The sequence below is a fragment of the Parasteatoda tepidariorum genome, chromosome 4, assembly GCF_982258835.1.
Source record: "Parasteatoda tepidariorum strain Cologne lab strain chromosome 4, Ptep-v5.0, whole genome shotgun sequence".
Taxonomy (NCBI): Eukaryota; Metazoa; Arthropoda; class Arachnida; order Araneae; family Theridiidae; genus Parasteatoda; species Parasteatoda tepidariorum.
Genome location: NC_141758.1, coordinates 23327053 through 23341049, shown reverse-complemented (window position 1 = coordinate 23341049; position 13997 = coordinate 23327053). Strand labels below are relative to the sequence as shown.

General features: G+C 32.9%; 1 protein-coding gene across 1 annotated transcript in view; it reads left to right on the top strand.

The window, feature by feature from the left end:
- The window catches only part of LOC107441908 (uncharacterized), a 195311-nt gene that overhangs the window by 160581 nt on the left and 20733 nt on the right, over positions 1-13997 (top strand). The window contains exons 66-69 of the mRNA XM_087160784.1: positions 5-65; positions 3380-3676; positions 5092-5239; positions 7424-7683. Coding sequence (XP_087016910.1) covers positions 5-65; positions 3380-3676; positions 5092-5239; positions 7424-7683 — 766 coding nt within the window. The remainder of the gene's footprint in view (positions 1-4; positions 66-3379; positions 3677-5091; positions 5240-7423; positions 7684-13997) is intronic.

Below are 13997 nucleotides of genomic sequence, written 5' to 3'. Positions count from 1 at the left end.
TCAGATATTCAAACCTGGAGTCATCCTCTACGCCTGAGTGTGGAACAACTTGGTAGAGAGTCTCTGTGAGTTCCTATCGATTTTGATTATTAATCGCTCGAAAAATTTTAACTTTGTGTCCCGGGTAAAAGTTTTAACGTTGCTGTGAACAATACAGACTTTCAACGGGCTGTGCCATCACCTCCTACATCAAAAAGCCTCCACACGGTCTTTTATAAGTAGTCCGCGCAGACTGCTTAAAAAGTGAACCAGTTGTGCGCATGAACCCAAAACCCTTTATAAAAGTAATTGAGAGAAATTTATCATATATATTTGAGAATTGAATCTGTAGTGGTTGACAAGTGAATGAGGCAAATTAATAATATTCATAAATAAAACAAATTTTTAGTCATATATTTGCTACCACTTTTTTATTTTAACTAAATTTTGTATTAAATGACTCGTTCGGAAAGTGGATATACTTTACAGTGGTCTGATCGGACTACCTATAAAAAACCGTGTGGAGGCATTCAGTTGTAGGAGGCGTTGGCTGTGGTAGCCTAGTGGTTTGAGAATCGGACTCCGATCTGGAGGGCGTCGAGGTTCGATCCTCGACTCTGCTTAGACCTACCAAGTATATGCGATATACGTGTTCGTGGTAAAATCTGTAGAATTGAAAATCCTGTGGTCGATCCGGGAGTAGTATCAGGGATGAAGGAATCTGAAGAAAATTTCCTTCAGATCTACGCCTAAATTGATTAAGTGGTCTCACAAAATTGTGATGGATCATCCTCAGGGATGTTTCCAAAACCGTCGTCTAGTGGTCTGTCAGGTCTATGTCTAAATTTAGGAAGTGCCCTCGCGAATGAATGGTGCTGCCATCTATTCGTGAGGCTCTGAGCCAAGGCGTACTTTGACCCTTGAGGTGCATCTTTCTGACTTAATTGGCAAAAGGCTGGACCTAACCAATTGTTATTGGAAACAACAACTAATAGGGATTTCTTAAAATTTTCGTAATTTTTTATAATAACTATCATATATCGATTTACCGATTTAAACATAGGATAAGGAGCTATCTGTTACTTCATCGAACTTGATGTAATTAAATGAGGGAAGGGGGGTCCAAAGCTTACTTAAGATTAAATTAAAGATAAAGAGATAAGAACATGATAATAAAATGATTACACTAATTCGATGTATACAAAAAATAAAATGGAATAGGGGAAAAACTATTCACGATAATCTATCAGATGCAGAGATGCCAACTTGCTCCGGACAGCAAATATATATTTTAAAGTGGTAGTTTATCAATTGTGATTCTTGATTTAATAAACTTAATTTAGTAGATTTTTATCCACCACTATTTCAAAATAATTCGTAGGCTTATATAATTCAGAGCTTCGTAATACTTGTGTCATGCTGTACCTTTTAAAAAGCAAGCAATTGTAGTCAAATACTTTCGAAATTTACGTTGAAGTTATCTACCGTTCATTTAATTATTTTGGCGTGTCCGGAGCAGTTGGCATCTCTGCAGATGCAGACTCCAACTATGTGAAGCTGTTGTGAATTATTTTTTTCATTCGTAATGAAATAATTCAGAATTTTCTTAAATAAGCAGAATTTTGTTTTAAAAAAGTATTAAAATTGAAGAATTTGATAAACATTTGTCTGTATGCATTTTTTTAAATCACTTCTGGTGGACAAAATTGTTTTAATTCTAAATAATTAAAATAAAATACCTTACTTTATAGTTTCCACTAGGAAAAATATTTTCTGAAACTACAGAAAATCTGTAGTAGTTGGAAAATCATGTAAAAAATTCTGATTTACGCTTGTCAAAGTGTTGAGATAAAATCAAAGCTGCAATTTTTTCAATGAAGAAATTATCCAGTATCCCAATATGTTTGTGTCAAAATAATTAAATTATTAATTTTTTGACGCAGATTGAAAACAGGTGTCCCTTTTATATATTTTTTTCTAACGCTCTAATTACAAGCAAAAATATATTTTGCTATTTTTTAATTATGAAAAGCAATCTAATAGTAACCAAAAAGAATCTATAATATTATCAGAATTATATTTCTACTTCTACTAAAATATAAAATGCAAAAAAAAAACCTAATTTGAGTTTTTTTCTTTATTCGTATTCAAAAATTTCTTGATATTTGACTTTGTAAATTAAAGAATTTCCTTGCTATAAATTATTAAAGTACTAAATATATTATTTTACACTTATTAATAATACAAAATAATGGAAAAAGGTTCACCTCTCGAGTGGAAAGGGTTAAAGCTTTTTTTAAGGGTTAAAAAAATTCAGGACTGCCAACTTTCTACAATTTTTGTAAAAATTTATATTAGTGGTAGTTAAGTTTATATTTTAACGTCTTATTTTTTTTTTATTTATTTAAACTGATTTTCCAGACCACTACATATTTAATAATTTAAAAGTTCATATGCAACGCCACTTCGATCTAGTTCTTTAGCGGCTTTTAAAATGTTGGCAAAATTTCTGAAAATTCTGATATTACATCGAGTCTACCACTCAATAAAGTATTTCGCAAAAAGCGTAGTAGATGGCAGGCTTGAGAATGGTATATTTATTCATGGAAAGTGATGATATCGTAACTTAGACTTAAAATATATGACGTGCATGCCTGGCAACGACTACTCTTTTCGCAAAATATTTTATAGAGTGGTAAACATTTCAAACCCGAAACTTTCAGGATTTTTGGTAATTATGCCAACTTTTTAAAAGTCTCAACACGATAGATCTGGAACAAAATGCGTCCCAACAGAGCTTTTAAATCATTTATGCGCAGTGTTATGGAAAATAAGTTTAAATTAATAAAAAATAATACATTAAGACATAAACTTAGCTACCACTAGACACACTAAACTACGCACTTCTTTTCCAATGCCCTCCTGAAGAATGACCTTTCGTCATACAGTCATCTGAAGGGCAGATTTGTTGGCAACTCTTTCAGGGGCACGATAAAAGTGGGCCTCCTACAGTAAGGACAGATAGTGCAGAGAATAAAAGAACATCCATGTCTTGCTGGGGATTCGAACCCAGAACCTTGCTGATGCAAGGTCAGTTCCCTGACCCCGGCACAGGTCGGTTGGTCATTAACTACACACTAAACTTACAAAAAGCGTAGAAATTTGACAGCCCTGCATATGTACTAACTAATTAATACATTTAGGGTCCACCCCATACTATAAGTAAATGAGTTTATGCCTGGCCACCCAGAAAGTCATTCGGCGGGATTTATTCCCTCATTAGCATAAGAGTTAAAAGTTCAATTCCAATCATTAGATCAAACAAGTTAAACAAGAGAAGTGTTACATTTTTCAATTGTGTATAAAAGTTTAAAATACTTTTTTTAAATATCATTCACAGTTTGGAAAGACTGGCTGAAGTAGGAATTGCCTTCGTCTTTCTCATTGGCCTGTCTCTGGTCCCTTGTACCTTCGCAACCTACATCGTAGGGGAGAGGCAATCCGAACAGAAGCGTCTGCAGATGGTAACAGGAGCAATAGGTCCTCTCCTGTATTGGAGTGTTGCTTTTATATGGGACATTGGAATAGTTTTCTTTACCAGCCTTATATCTGCTGCTATCGTTGGATCTTTTGCTTTACCAGCATTTTACCAAAGAGATAACTTTAAAGCTGTATATACTCTCATCTTTCTTTATGGGTAAGATACTTTTAGTTTAAAAAATTGATATAAAATTCATTATGAGAAACATCTTTGAAGTCTGTGAAAAAGGAATTTTAAAAAATAAAGCTCGTAGTTCAACAATATTCAAACCACTTTCCTAAAAGCAAAACTTGAAACTCATACAAGTAAGAGATGTGAAACAAAAAACGCGTATAGTTAAGAACTATTGTCATCATGTAATTACAGTATCAGCTAAAATTATCGATATTAAATTAAAAGTTCACTATAAAGTTTACGAACGAGAAAGCGTATAGCTTTGATATATTCCCGTTCAAACTACTTTCTTAAAGTCTGAAACTTGGAAAATCATATGAGTAAAACCTATAAATGATACTGATAATTTTTAACCTTATCTTTTCAATGGGTATATTCTTTCTGATGTAACAATTTCTTTCTGTATTTGTTAAAAGTATTGAAATTAAATGTATTAAGGTCATTCACAAAGCAATTTTAAAAATAAAAATTAAATATAATAACATTAAAGACACATTGCTAAACGTAAAATTTAAAAATCATTTAAATGGAAAAAAAACTAAATAGCTAACAGGCAATCCTTAATAGAGAGCTTTAGCATTTCGCAAAGCATTTCATATATTTCTGTACTTATGTTCAACGCAATAACTACAAAACAATCTCCATTCTTGAGAAGAACATACATATGTTAACGCGCCGAATACTACGTAACCTCTCTCTATCTCTCCATCTCTATATATCTATTATCTTCATGTTTATCTCTCTATTTACCTATATATATATATATATATATATATATATATATATATATATATATATATATATATATATATATATATATATATATATATATATATATATATATATATATATATATATATATATATATATATATATTTTGCTTTACGTAATGTAAAATCTATCCTACGTTCTACTATTAAATATAGGGTCTTTCGTTAAGACCACCCTTAATATGCATTTTTATATTCCTCTTTAAAATGGAAGCAAAAAAATTTACACATTAAGGGTCCCAAAGTAATATTTAACCAACAAAAAACAAAAACGCTGTGGAAATCAGAATTAATCAAAACACAGGAACGCAGATGTAACAAACAACAAGACAGCTTTAATTGTGGTAGGAAGAAGAGAGGAGTTGAAAGACGATTTGTAGGAACACCTTCAAGTTCCAACCTCCAATTAAATCTGTTTTGTTGTAATTTCATTCACCTTCCTCAACAGTAATTTGCCAGATTTCGATAGAGTTTTGGTTTTTTTTCTAGTTTAAGTATTCATTTGTAACCCCTTATTAATATTCTTTTTTTTTTCATATTTAATAAGGATTTTAAAAATGTAAATAAAAGCGGTCTTTGCAGAACACCTTATTCTAGTATTCATTCTAATATTATTCATTCTTACAGGTGGGCAACGACTCCTATTACTTACTTTTGCAGTCGTTTTTTCAAGGAAGGCAGTTTAGCATTCATGGTCGTATTCACAAGTCATCTCTTCATAGGTTTAGTCATAATGTTTGCTCTCGTCAGTCTACGCATGATCAGTATATCAAAAGTAACTACTCCTTTATTGTTTGCGAGAGTAATTCACTAATAGTTAAGCATATTGTCTGTCCATCGCAAGAAGACAATTAAGGACCAAATCATTTTAGAAATTCATATGTTAAAAGGGAGATTCCTTCCACGGTAGAATATCGTAGTTTTATTTAGGTATTTTTAATCAATATGAATAAAATTAAGTTCTTTAATATTTCAGACATAGGTGTTAATTATAAAATACTTTTCCGCAAACATATTAATTGCATTAATGCATCACGTGAGCGACGAAACTGTGGAGTCGCCCAGATTTCACGTAGAAACATATTTAAGTTTATAATAGGCACCTCCTACTAATGACAGTTCTTCAGCACAATAACATTCCTCCCCCGCCAAAATGAACTATCCGAAAGTCAATCGCCCATTTATGAAGGGCCGTGGTAGCCCAGTGGCTAGAGGATCAGACTCCTCTACGGAGGGATCGGGGTTCGATCCTCGACTCTGCTAAATCCCACCGAGTGCATGCAATATACGTGCTCGTAAAATCTGTGAAATTGAAAGTCCTGTGGTCGGTCGCTGAGCAGTACCATGGATACCGGAATCTGGAGAAAATGTCCTTCCCCTTCAGATCTATGTCTAAATTGATTAAGTGGTCTCGCAAAATTGTGCTGGATCATTCTCAGGGATGTTTTCCAGACCGTCGTCAATACCCCATTGTGCAGCTCTAGGACAAAGTGAATAAGGTACCTATCCACCTATCTCTTATGGAGGATCGACAATATTTTAATTATAAATAAACATATTTAACATAATTGATAGATATTAAATACATCTAATTGCCTACATGAAAATCGTAGTGTTTTTGCCGAAATAAAAATGAGGGCAATTACACACCTCACCAAAATTAACTCTACGAAGGTCCTTCGACTTTTTATGGAGGATGGACATTATTTTAATTATTAATTTTAACGCAGTAAAATTAATTGAGATATTGAATAAATTTCATTTCCTTCATGGAAATCGTTGTGTTTTGTAAATAAAACTTTCCCTTGAATAATTTCAAAATTGGCTTTGCATCTAATCACCCCAAGTTCTACGCAATTATAATCATTCAATTTTATCATTTCTGTATTTCGATATATTCTGTTCGGTGCAGTTCAGTGGTTGCAGACTTGAAAAAGATGTGGGGTCATCATAAGGATTAAAAATTTCAGAATGGAATTCATATAGTGGAATTCGTTTTGACCCATGGCTGGAAACTAACCTTTACGAATAAACGTTTGATGACTCACTCATTTTATTAGAGACTTTCCTGGCTGTAGTTGGTCCCAGTCACAATACAAGCTTTTATTTCTTTTAAAAAAAATTTTATCTGAACTAAAAAAATGCAAAAATCAAGTTTTTTTATCTAAAAAAATGCTATGCATGAAACCGAGTAGTTGAGTTTAGGATTACTAATGTTCAACTCCGTAGCCTTGTAATTTTGAACCCAATCCAGAAGACAAGGGAACTCTTGTATCAAGTATTGGGCGAAATGTGCCTTCTTGGAGGACTTTTTGATGGAACTACCTTGCATTCGAGTTACATGGACAGGAAAACTATAAAAACCTTCCATGGTTAGCCTGATGGCAGAGGGACTCAATCGCATGATCCGTCTACCATCAAGGATATTTTACGCCAGCTCTGTGGTCGGTGCGAGCCGGGTTCGAAATTCGTATCGACTGGGATTGGAACCCGGTTCGCCTCATTGGAAGGAGAACACTCTATCCCCTGAGCCACCATATTTATGTTTTGTAATAATTTCGAGAATGTTTTTAAATGAGCTCAAGAACTACTTTTAAAAAAAGGAAAGAAACTGATTAGTTGCCCAAGTTGGTCGCAGAATCATTAAATTGCGATAAAACAGCATTTTCAGCAATATTCGATTATAATTATTAGATAAAACATATTAAAATAATTTAAATAAATAATCAGAAAGTTACGTGAACAGTAAGTCCATAACTATGAAGCGCTCCTAGCGGCATACAGAGACATTTCCTACCACGAACTTCTATGAAGTTCTCATTATTTATGATGGGTTCTAACTCTTCTCCAAATTCGTAACTGTTGTTCACCTTGCATTTTAAGCTATTTAACATAAATTATTATTCTCTAATAATAATAATTATTACTCTCTTACCTAAATTATTATTCTCTAATATAGGATGTCACATCAACTCTCGAAGTTCTCCAGAAGTTTTCTCTCATCTTTCCCCAGTACAGTCTCGTCGGTGGTCTGACGGATTTAAATGAAAACCAAATACGCACAGAAATATTTGAACAATTCGGTCAAGACATCTACGCGTCTCCTTTTAAGTGGAATTCGTTGGGTCCCAATTTTGTGGCTCTCTTTCTGCAAGGAATCATTTTCTTCTTACTGACTGTCCTTATTGAGATTGTACCTTGGAGATACTGGTATCAGAGGCAAGTTTACACACTGTTTTTTTACTTTATACGGTGATAAATATTTTTCTCACATTAAATTTTCACTCCTGCAACGATTTTTCATACCCTTCAACAAAAAGATTTTACCAGTGATTAAATTCCTCAGTTAGCGAATTAATTTTATTATCATATTATTAATTTCTTATTTATGATTGACAATGTGCATAAACGGGAACTTCAGAATGACTCTTAACACGTTAAGCGCCGCGGCAGCCATCGGTGGCTGACACTGGGCTTTCCATTTAGGCCGCGTCAACCACCGGTGGCTGACACTGAAATTACATTTAGGCCGCGTCTGCCACAGCTTGCTGACACTGACCTTTCACATAGGCCGCGAAAAACAGCTAGATGACTGCATACATACCCTCCAACTTATGAGGATTTTGAAAATAATTCTTTCTAGTGGTAGCGAACCAAAGCAGAAATTTTTAAAGCAAATGGATCTCTCATAAAACTTTTATCAGAACTTAAGAATCTAGCCATATGGCCTGCACTTTTATAAGTAATAGTGGACAAGTTACGCTAAAATTAATTTTTTTTTAAATATTAAGACATTAATTTTGCTACTGTCTGAAAAGAAGATTTCTGAAACTACGGAAATTCCGTAGCAGTTGGAGGGTATGCAGCATATAACATGATATAGAACTATAAAATTTAAACTCCTTTATGGAATTGCAGAAAATTTATTCAAAATTTACTTAATTATTGTCATTCATGGTTTAATAAATTCAATTTAGTAGATTTTTATCCACCACTTTTTTTTAAACAATTTGTAGGCATATATAATTCACCACTCTTTTCAGATATGTTATTCTAAACGTTCTATAAACTAGCAAAATCTATTTATATTTGCAGATTTAGTTTGTAATTATTTACCGTGTGGCCTTCAACGTGTTGAATCATAAATGCTTTTGACTCTGAAACCTACTACCGTACGTGCGTGGGTCTTCACGTTACAGGAAGGTCTGGGTGAAAATTTTAGTCAGCTTGTTCGCAAGTGTGAATGTAAACAGAAATGCTAACAGCTCCGAATTTCGCTTTTTTTTTTTTAATTTAAAGTAATGGAAAATTTTAGCTATCAGAATCTCGCTACAATCTCATCCCGTTAGAGTGACCTCAAACTGGGAGATTTAAAAAAAAAATCTAACTGCAGGCCATAAACTTATCGTTCTTCGCCATGGAAAGTGCCGGAAGTGTATTGCCTCATTTTGCATTGCCTGGTGAGCGCCTTGTGACCAGAGTCACGAAGGCGAGCAACATTACCCTGGTCACAGATATCCCCTCATAGGGTGGGCCACAGTCACATATCAGAGGACAACACACAGAGAAAAGCATGCGGGATTTGAACCGGCAGAATCGCTCTACCACCCGGCAATTTTCATGAATCTGTTGAAAATAGTAGTTTCACTTCAATTTTAAGCTATAGATTTTTTCAATTTTTACATCTGCATATATTTCTTTTATACTCATGTCTTAATAACCAAAGCTTTTAGAATTTATGATAATTTTGCCAATATTTAAAATGTCTCACCACGATAGAACTAGCACGAAATTGCGTTGCACATGAACTTTTAAATCATTTATATGTAGTGGTGTAGAAAATAAATTTCAATGAATAAAAATTATACATTAAAACATGAACTTGGATACCACTGGAATAAATTTTTACAAAAAGCGTTGAAATTTGCCTACATGGTGCAAAATAGCATGTGCATACAAATTTCAAACTTGTCCCGAAACTATAAGTCAGACCTCTCCGGTGCATTTGATATACATTTAAGGGAAAATGCCCTACCACATTTTTTTATGAATACACCTTTTGCATTATTGAATATTTGGGCTTGTTATCTCGCAAACAGAATTTTTTGATAGATCTAATATTAAGCATATCAAGTCAACTGAACATTCTTGTACCTGCAAAATATATTCTAACACTTAAGCTACCAATGTTTTTTTTTTTTTTTTGAAAAGTAGGATCCATTCATTTAACCTCTTAAATCACAAGTTTTTTCGGCAAAACTAGTAAAAATTATCGATTTTTTTTTTTTGACAAAAAGAATATATATATATAGGTATGGTGTGTTATTTTTTTGCATGCAATTTCAGATGACACGGTAGCTGGAATTGGTGTAAAAGTTATAGAATAAAATTATTGTACAAACAAAGTTTAAACAATTTGATTAGATGTTAATTTTGAGTTTCGAAATATTAAAATCAAATTAAGTCAATATGGCAAATAACAATAAATTAATAATCAATAAATTAAATTAATATATCAAATAGCTTATCATCAAAATGCACGCACCACGTGGTTTACTCAAGAAAAATGCTGCATAGTGATGTCATCTGTGGAAAATAAATTTAATTATAATCTAGCCTATCAATTTTAAATAGAACGGGTCTCAAATGGGCATTAGAAACATAAATAGCGTGAGATATTAAATCGCCCGTGTGAGACTCGGGCATATGCAAATTTGCCGGTAACTTTCGCCCGTGTTAGAACGTTCAAGGTGTAGTGCAGAGGAAGCGCTAATCGTATATTCATCCCATAAGTACATTCATCACTGGAATTACTATTCATAATTAGTAGCTATCACTTTATAGGAATAATTGCTACTTTTTTAAAGTTTTGACTTTGATAGATGCCTCCTTCATCCGTAATGATTTTTTTTTTAATTTTTTATTAATATATTTTTTGTTAAAAAAGTGGTAGTTGTTTTATGTTTTTTTTTTAAATTATTTTTAATAATCTTAATATAACTGAACAGAACTTTATAAAATATCTGAGGCTGCTTGCGGCTCTTTTCCCATTCATCTTGAGCTTGATCTGTGTGGTGCTTCGATGAAGTTGTGGAATGCAAATGAAGTAAAGGAGTATTCATGTAAATCATTGAGGTTCATACTATGTAATTATATACAGTAGGGTGATAAGATTATATTGTAAAAGTATGAACTTTTTAGCTTACATATGATGAAAATGAGGTTATGTATATGCTATTGATGACGGGAATATGATGCATCACTGCAATAGTATGCTAATCTATATATAAACAGAAATGCCAACTTCCACCATTTTGTGAAAAAATATTTCCTAGCAATGACGTAATTTTAGTTTTGGTAATATAGTTTAGATATTTTTCATTTTAAGCAATTTTTTCATCTCCATACATCAAAAATTAAAGTATCATATGAAATGTAATTTTATCGCAGTTATTTCGTGGTTAAACTTTTAAAAAGTGGGTATAATTATCCACATTCTACAAGTTTTACAATATAATTCAGTACCAATTTCTTAAAACTTTTTCTGAAAGCGGAGTAGTTGGCATCCTTGTATATATTTCAAAACTAAGAAGAAAAAAAAACTTGAGAAATTAAGCTAAGTGGATATACTGGGATGCCAACTGCTCTGCTTTCTACAAAAGTTATAAAAATTTAGTAACGAATTAAGTAGTAGAACTTGCAGCATAAGAATAATTACGCCCTTTCTTTAACCTACTTCAAGACGGGCGAGTCATACATGCATTCTCAGAGTGGCGACAATCACGTTAAAGAAGATAAAACTGGTAGCCAAACTATTTTTATAGCAGTTTATTTGTGGGCGGGGTAATAATAGTTTTCTTTATTTATATCACCAAGACTTAAAATTATAGATAAGATAAAAATTATATATTTACACTTTTAACAAACGTAGATGGGATGTATTAGATTTAAAGAGAAAGCAAAAATAAGGTTGTCAAATTAGCCATGCCTAAACTTAATAAGTTTGCATCTTTGCATACGCTCTAAAGCGGCGCGATTCTAGTGAGGTATATGAAAGAGTTAGGTTGTGTTGTAACCAAGCTCTAAGCTAGTATGTCGACACATCGAAGCGGCGGCAAACAGACGCACTGCGAGAGAGCGCCCGTCCAGTGGTCATTCTTGAGTTTTACAGTAACGACGAGTGCTACAACTATGCTAAAAATACCGTTACTCGAGACAACAAAAAGGACATTAGACATAAATGTGCTGTAGACTTGCATCTGTATAATAGATGGGCCACGAACGTGGCAAGATAAAGTCAATGTGTTCAATGACATGCTCGAGAAATCGACTAGTATTCGTAATGCCTATATCAAGCTTGATGCAGAAGCTTGAGGATGTTGTAAAAAAAAAGGCAACGCCTGAGATTCCTGACATGAACGTAGTCCTGAGTGAAACATCACTGCCTCAGCCGACTGAATCTTCTTCAGCAGAGATAGACACTACTGATCAATTCCACAACTCCCAGAAATCGGAAATCTCAGAGATCCATATTTCATCCGACAAAACTAAGACAAATAAAAAAGTGAAGGAAAATTTGTGTCACTCCAGAGGTACAAGTACATACCTGCCAACTTTTGATCCCTTCCATTACGATTTTTCCCAGTGGTAGTAAAATGGAATTAAAATTTCAATTGTAAGCAAAAAAAAATACGTTATGTTTGAAGAAACATCAGCTGACAAGCATGAAAGTAACGCATATTAATATATAAGCTTAATTTTTGTAAGAATAGTGGTGATAAAAATCATTCAAAAATTAAATTTATAAAAGAAAAAAATAGTATATATTTACTACCACTTTAAATATGAAAATAAAATCTATGTTTAAATACGAGAGAGTTGGCAGTTATGTAAGTAGACCCTGATCCAGTCACTGCACCCTCATCGAAAATTTCAGTACCGATGGATGTTCCAGTTGATGCCCTGGTGACGGTTGAAACTTCAGTTCCTGATAGAGGAGATGAGGAGCCAGTCAGGGGGATAGAAAAATCAGCAATACGACTCAAACGATGTCTTGGAGATTATTATAGTAATGGAGAATTGCCTTAGGCCGTCTGCTGCACTTAGGGTCATCTGGGTGCCGACATGGTGCAAAATAGCATGTGCATACAATTTTCAAACTTGTCCCGACACTATACGTCAGACATCTCCGGTATATTTGATATACATTTAAGGGAAAATGCCCTACCACATTTTTTTATGAACACACCTTTTGCATTCTTAAATAATTAGGCTTGTTATCTCGCAAACAAATTTTTTGATAGATCTAACATTTAGCATATTATGGTCAATTGAACGTTCCTGTGTCAATTGACCAAATAAATTCTAATGATAAAACACTTAAGCTACCATTTGTTTCTTCTTTTTTCGAGAAATAGGACCCATTTATTAAACCACGAGTTTTTTTCGAAAAAACTGATATAAATTATCGAGTGTTTTTTTTTTTTTTTTTTTTTTTTTTTTTGCAAAAATAATATATATCTAGTTACAGTATAAGTTGTTTTTTGCAATTTCAGATGACTATGGGAGCTGGGAGTGGTGTAAAAATTATAGAATAAAATTACTGTACAAACAAAGTTTAAGCTATTTGATAAGATGTTGATTTTGAGTTTCGAAATATTAAAATCAAATTAAGTCAATATGGCAATTAATAATAAGTTAATAATCAAAAAATTAAATTAATATATCAAATAGCTTATCATCAAAATGCACCACGTGGTTAACTCAAGAAAAATGCTGCACAGTGATGTCATCTGTGGTGATTAAATTTAATTATAATTAGCCTATCAATTTTTAATAGAATGCGTTTCAAACGGGCATTAGAAATTAAATAACGCGAGATATAAAATCGCCCATGTGAGACTCGGGCAAATGCAAATTTGCCGGTAACTTTCGCCCGTGTTAGAACGTTCAAGGTGTAGAGGAAGCGCTAATCGTATATTCATCCCATAAGTACATTCATCACTGGAATTACTTTTCATAATTTGTAGCTATCACTTTATTGGAATAATTGCTACTTTTTTAAAGCTTTGACATTAAATAGATGCCACCATCATCCGTAATGATTTTTCTAAAATTTTATTAATATATTTTTTGTTAAAAAAGTGGTAGTTGTTTTATGTTTTTTTTTTAATTATTTTTAATAATCTTAATATTACTGAACAGAACTTTATAAAATATCTGAGGCTGCTTGCTGCTATTTTCCCATTCATCTTGAGCTTGATCTGTGTGGTGCTTCGATGAGGTTGTGGAATGTAAATGAAGTAAAGGAGTATTCATCTAAATCATTGAAGTTCTGAATGTCTAATTATATGCTGTAGGATGATAAGATTATATTGTAAAAGTATGAACTTTTTATCTTAGATATGATGAAAATGAGGTTATGTATATGCAATTGATGACGGTAATATGATGCATCACTGCAATAGTACACTAATCTTAATATAAACAGAAATGCCAACTAGCACCATATCTGGGTTTTAGAACGGATGAAT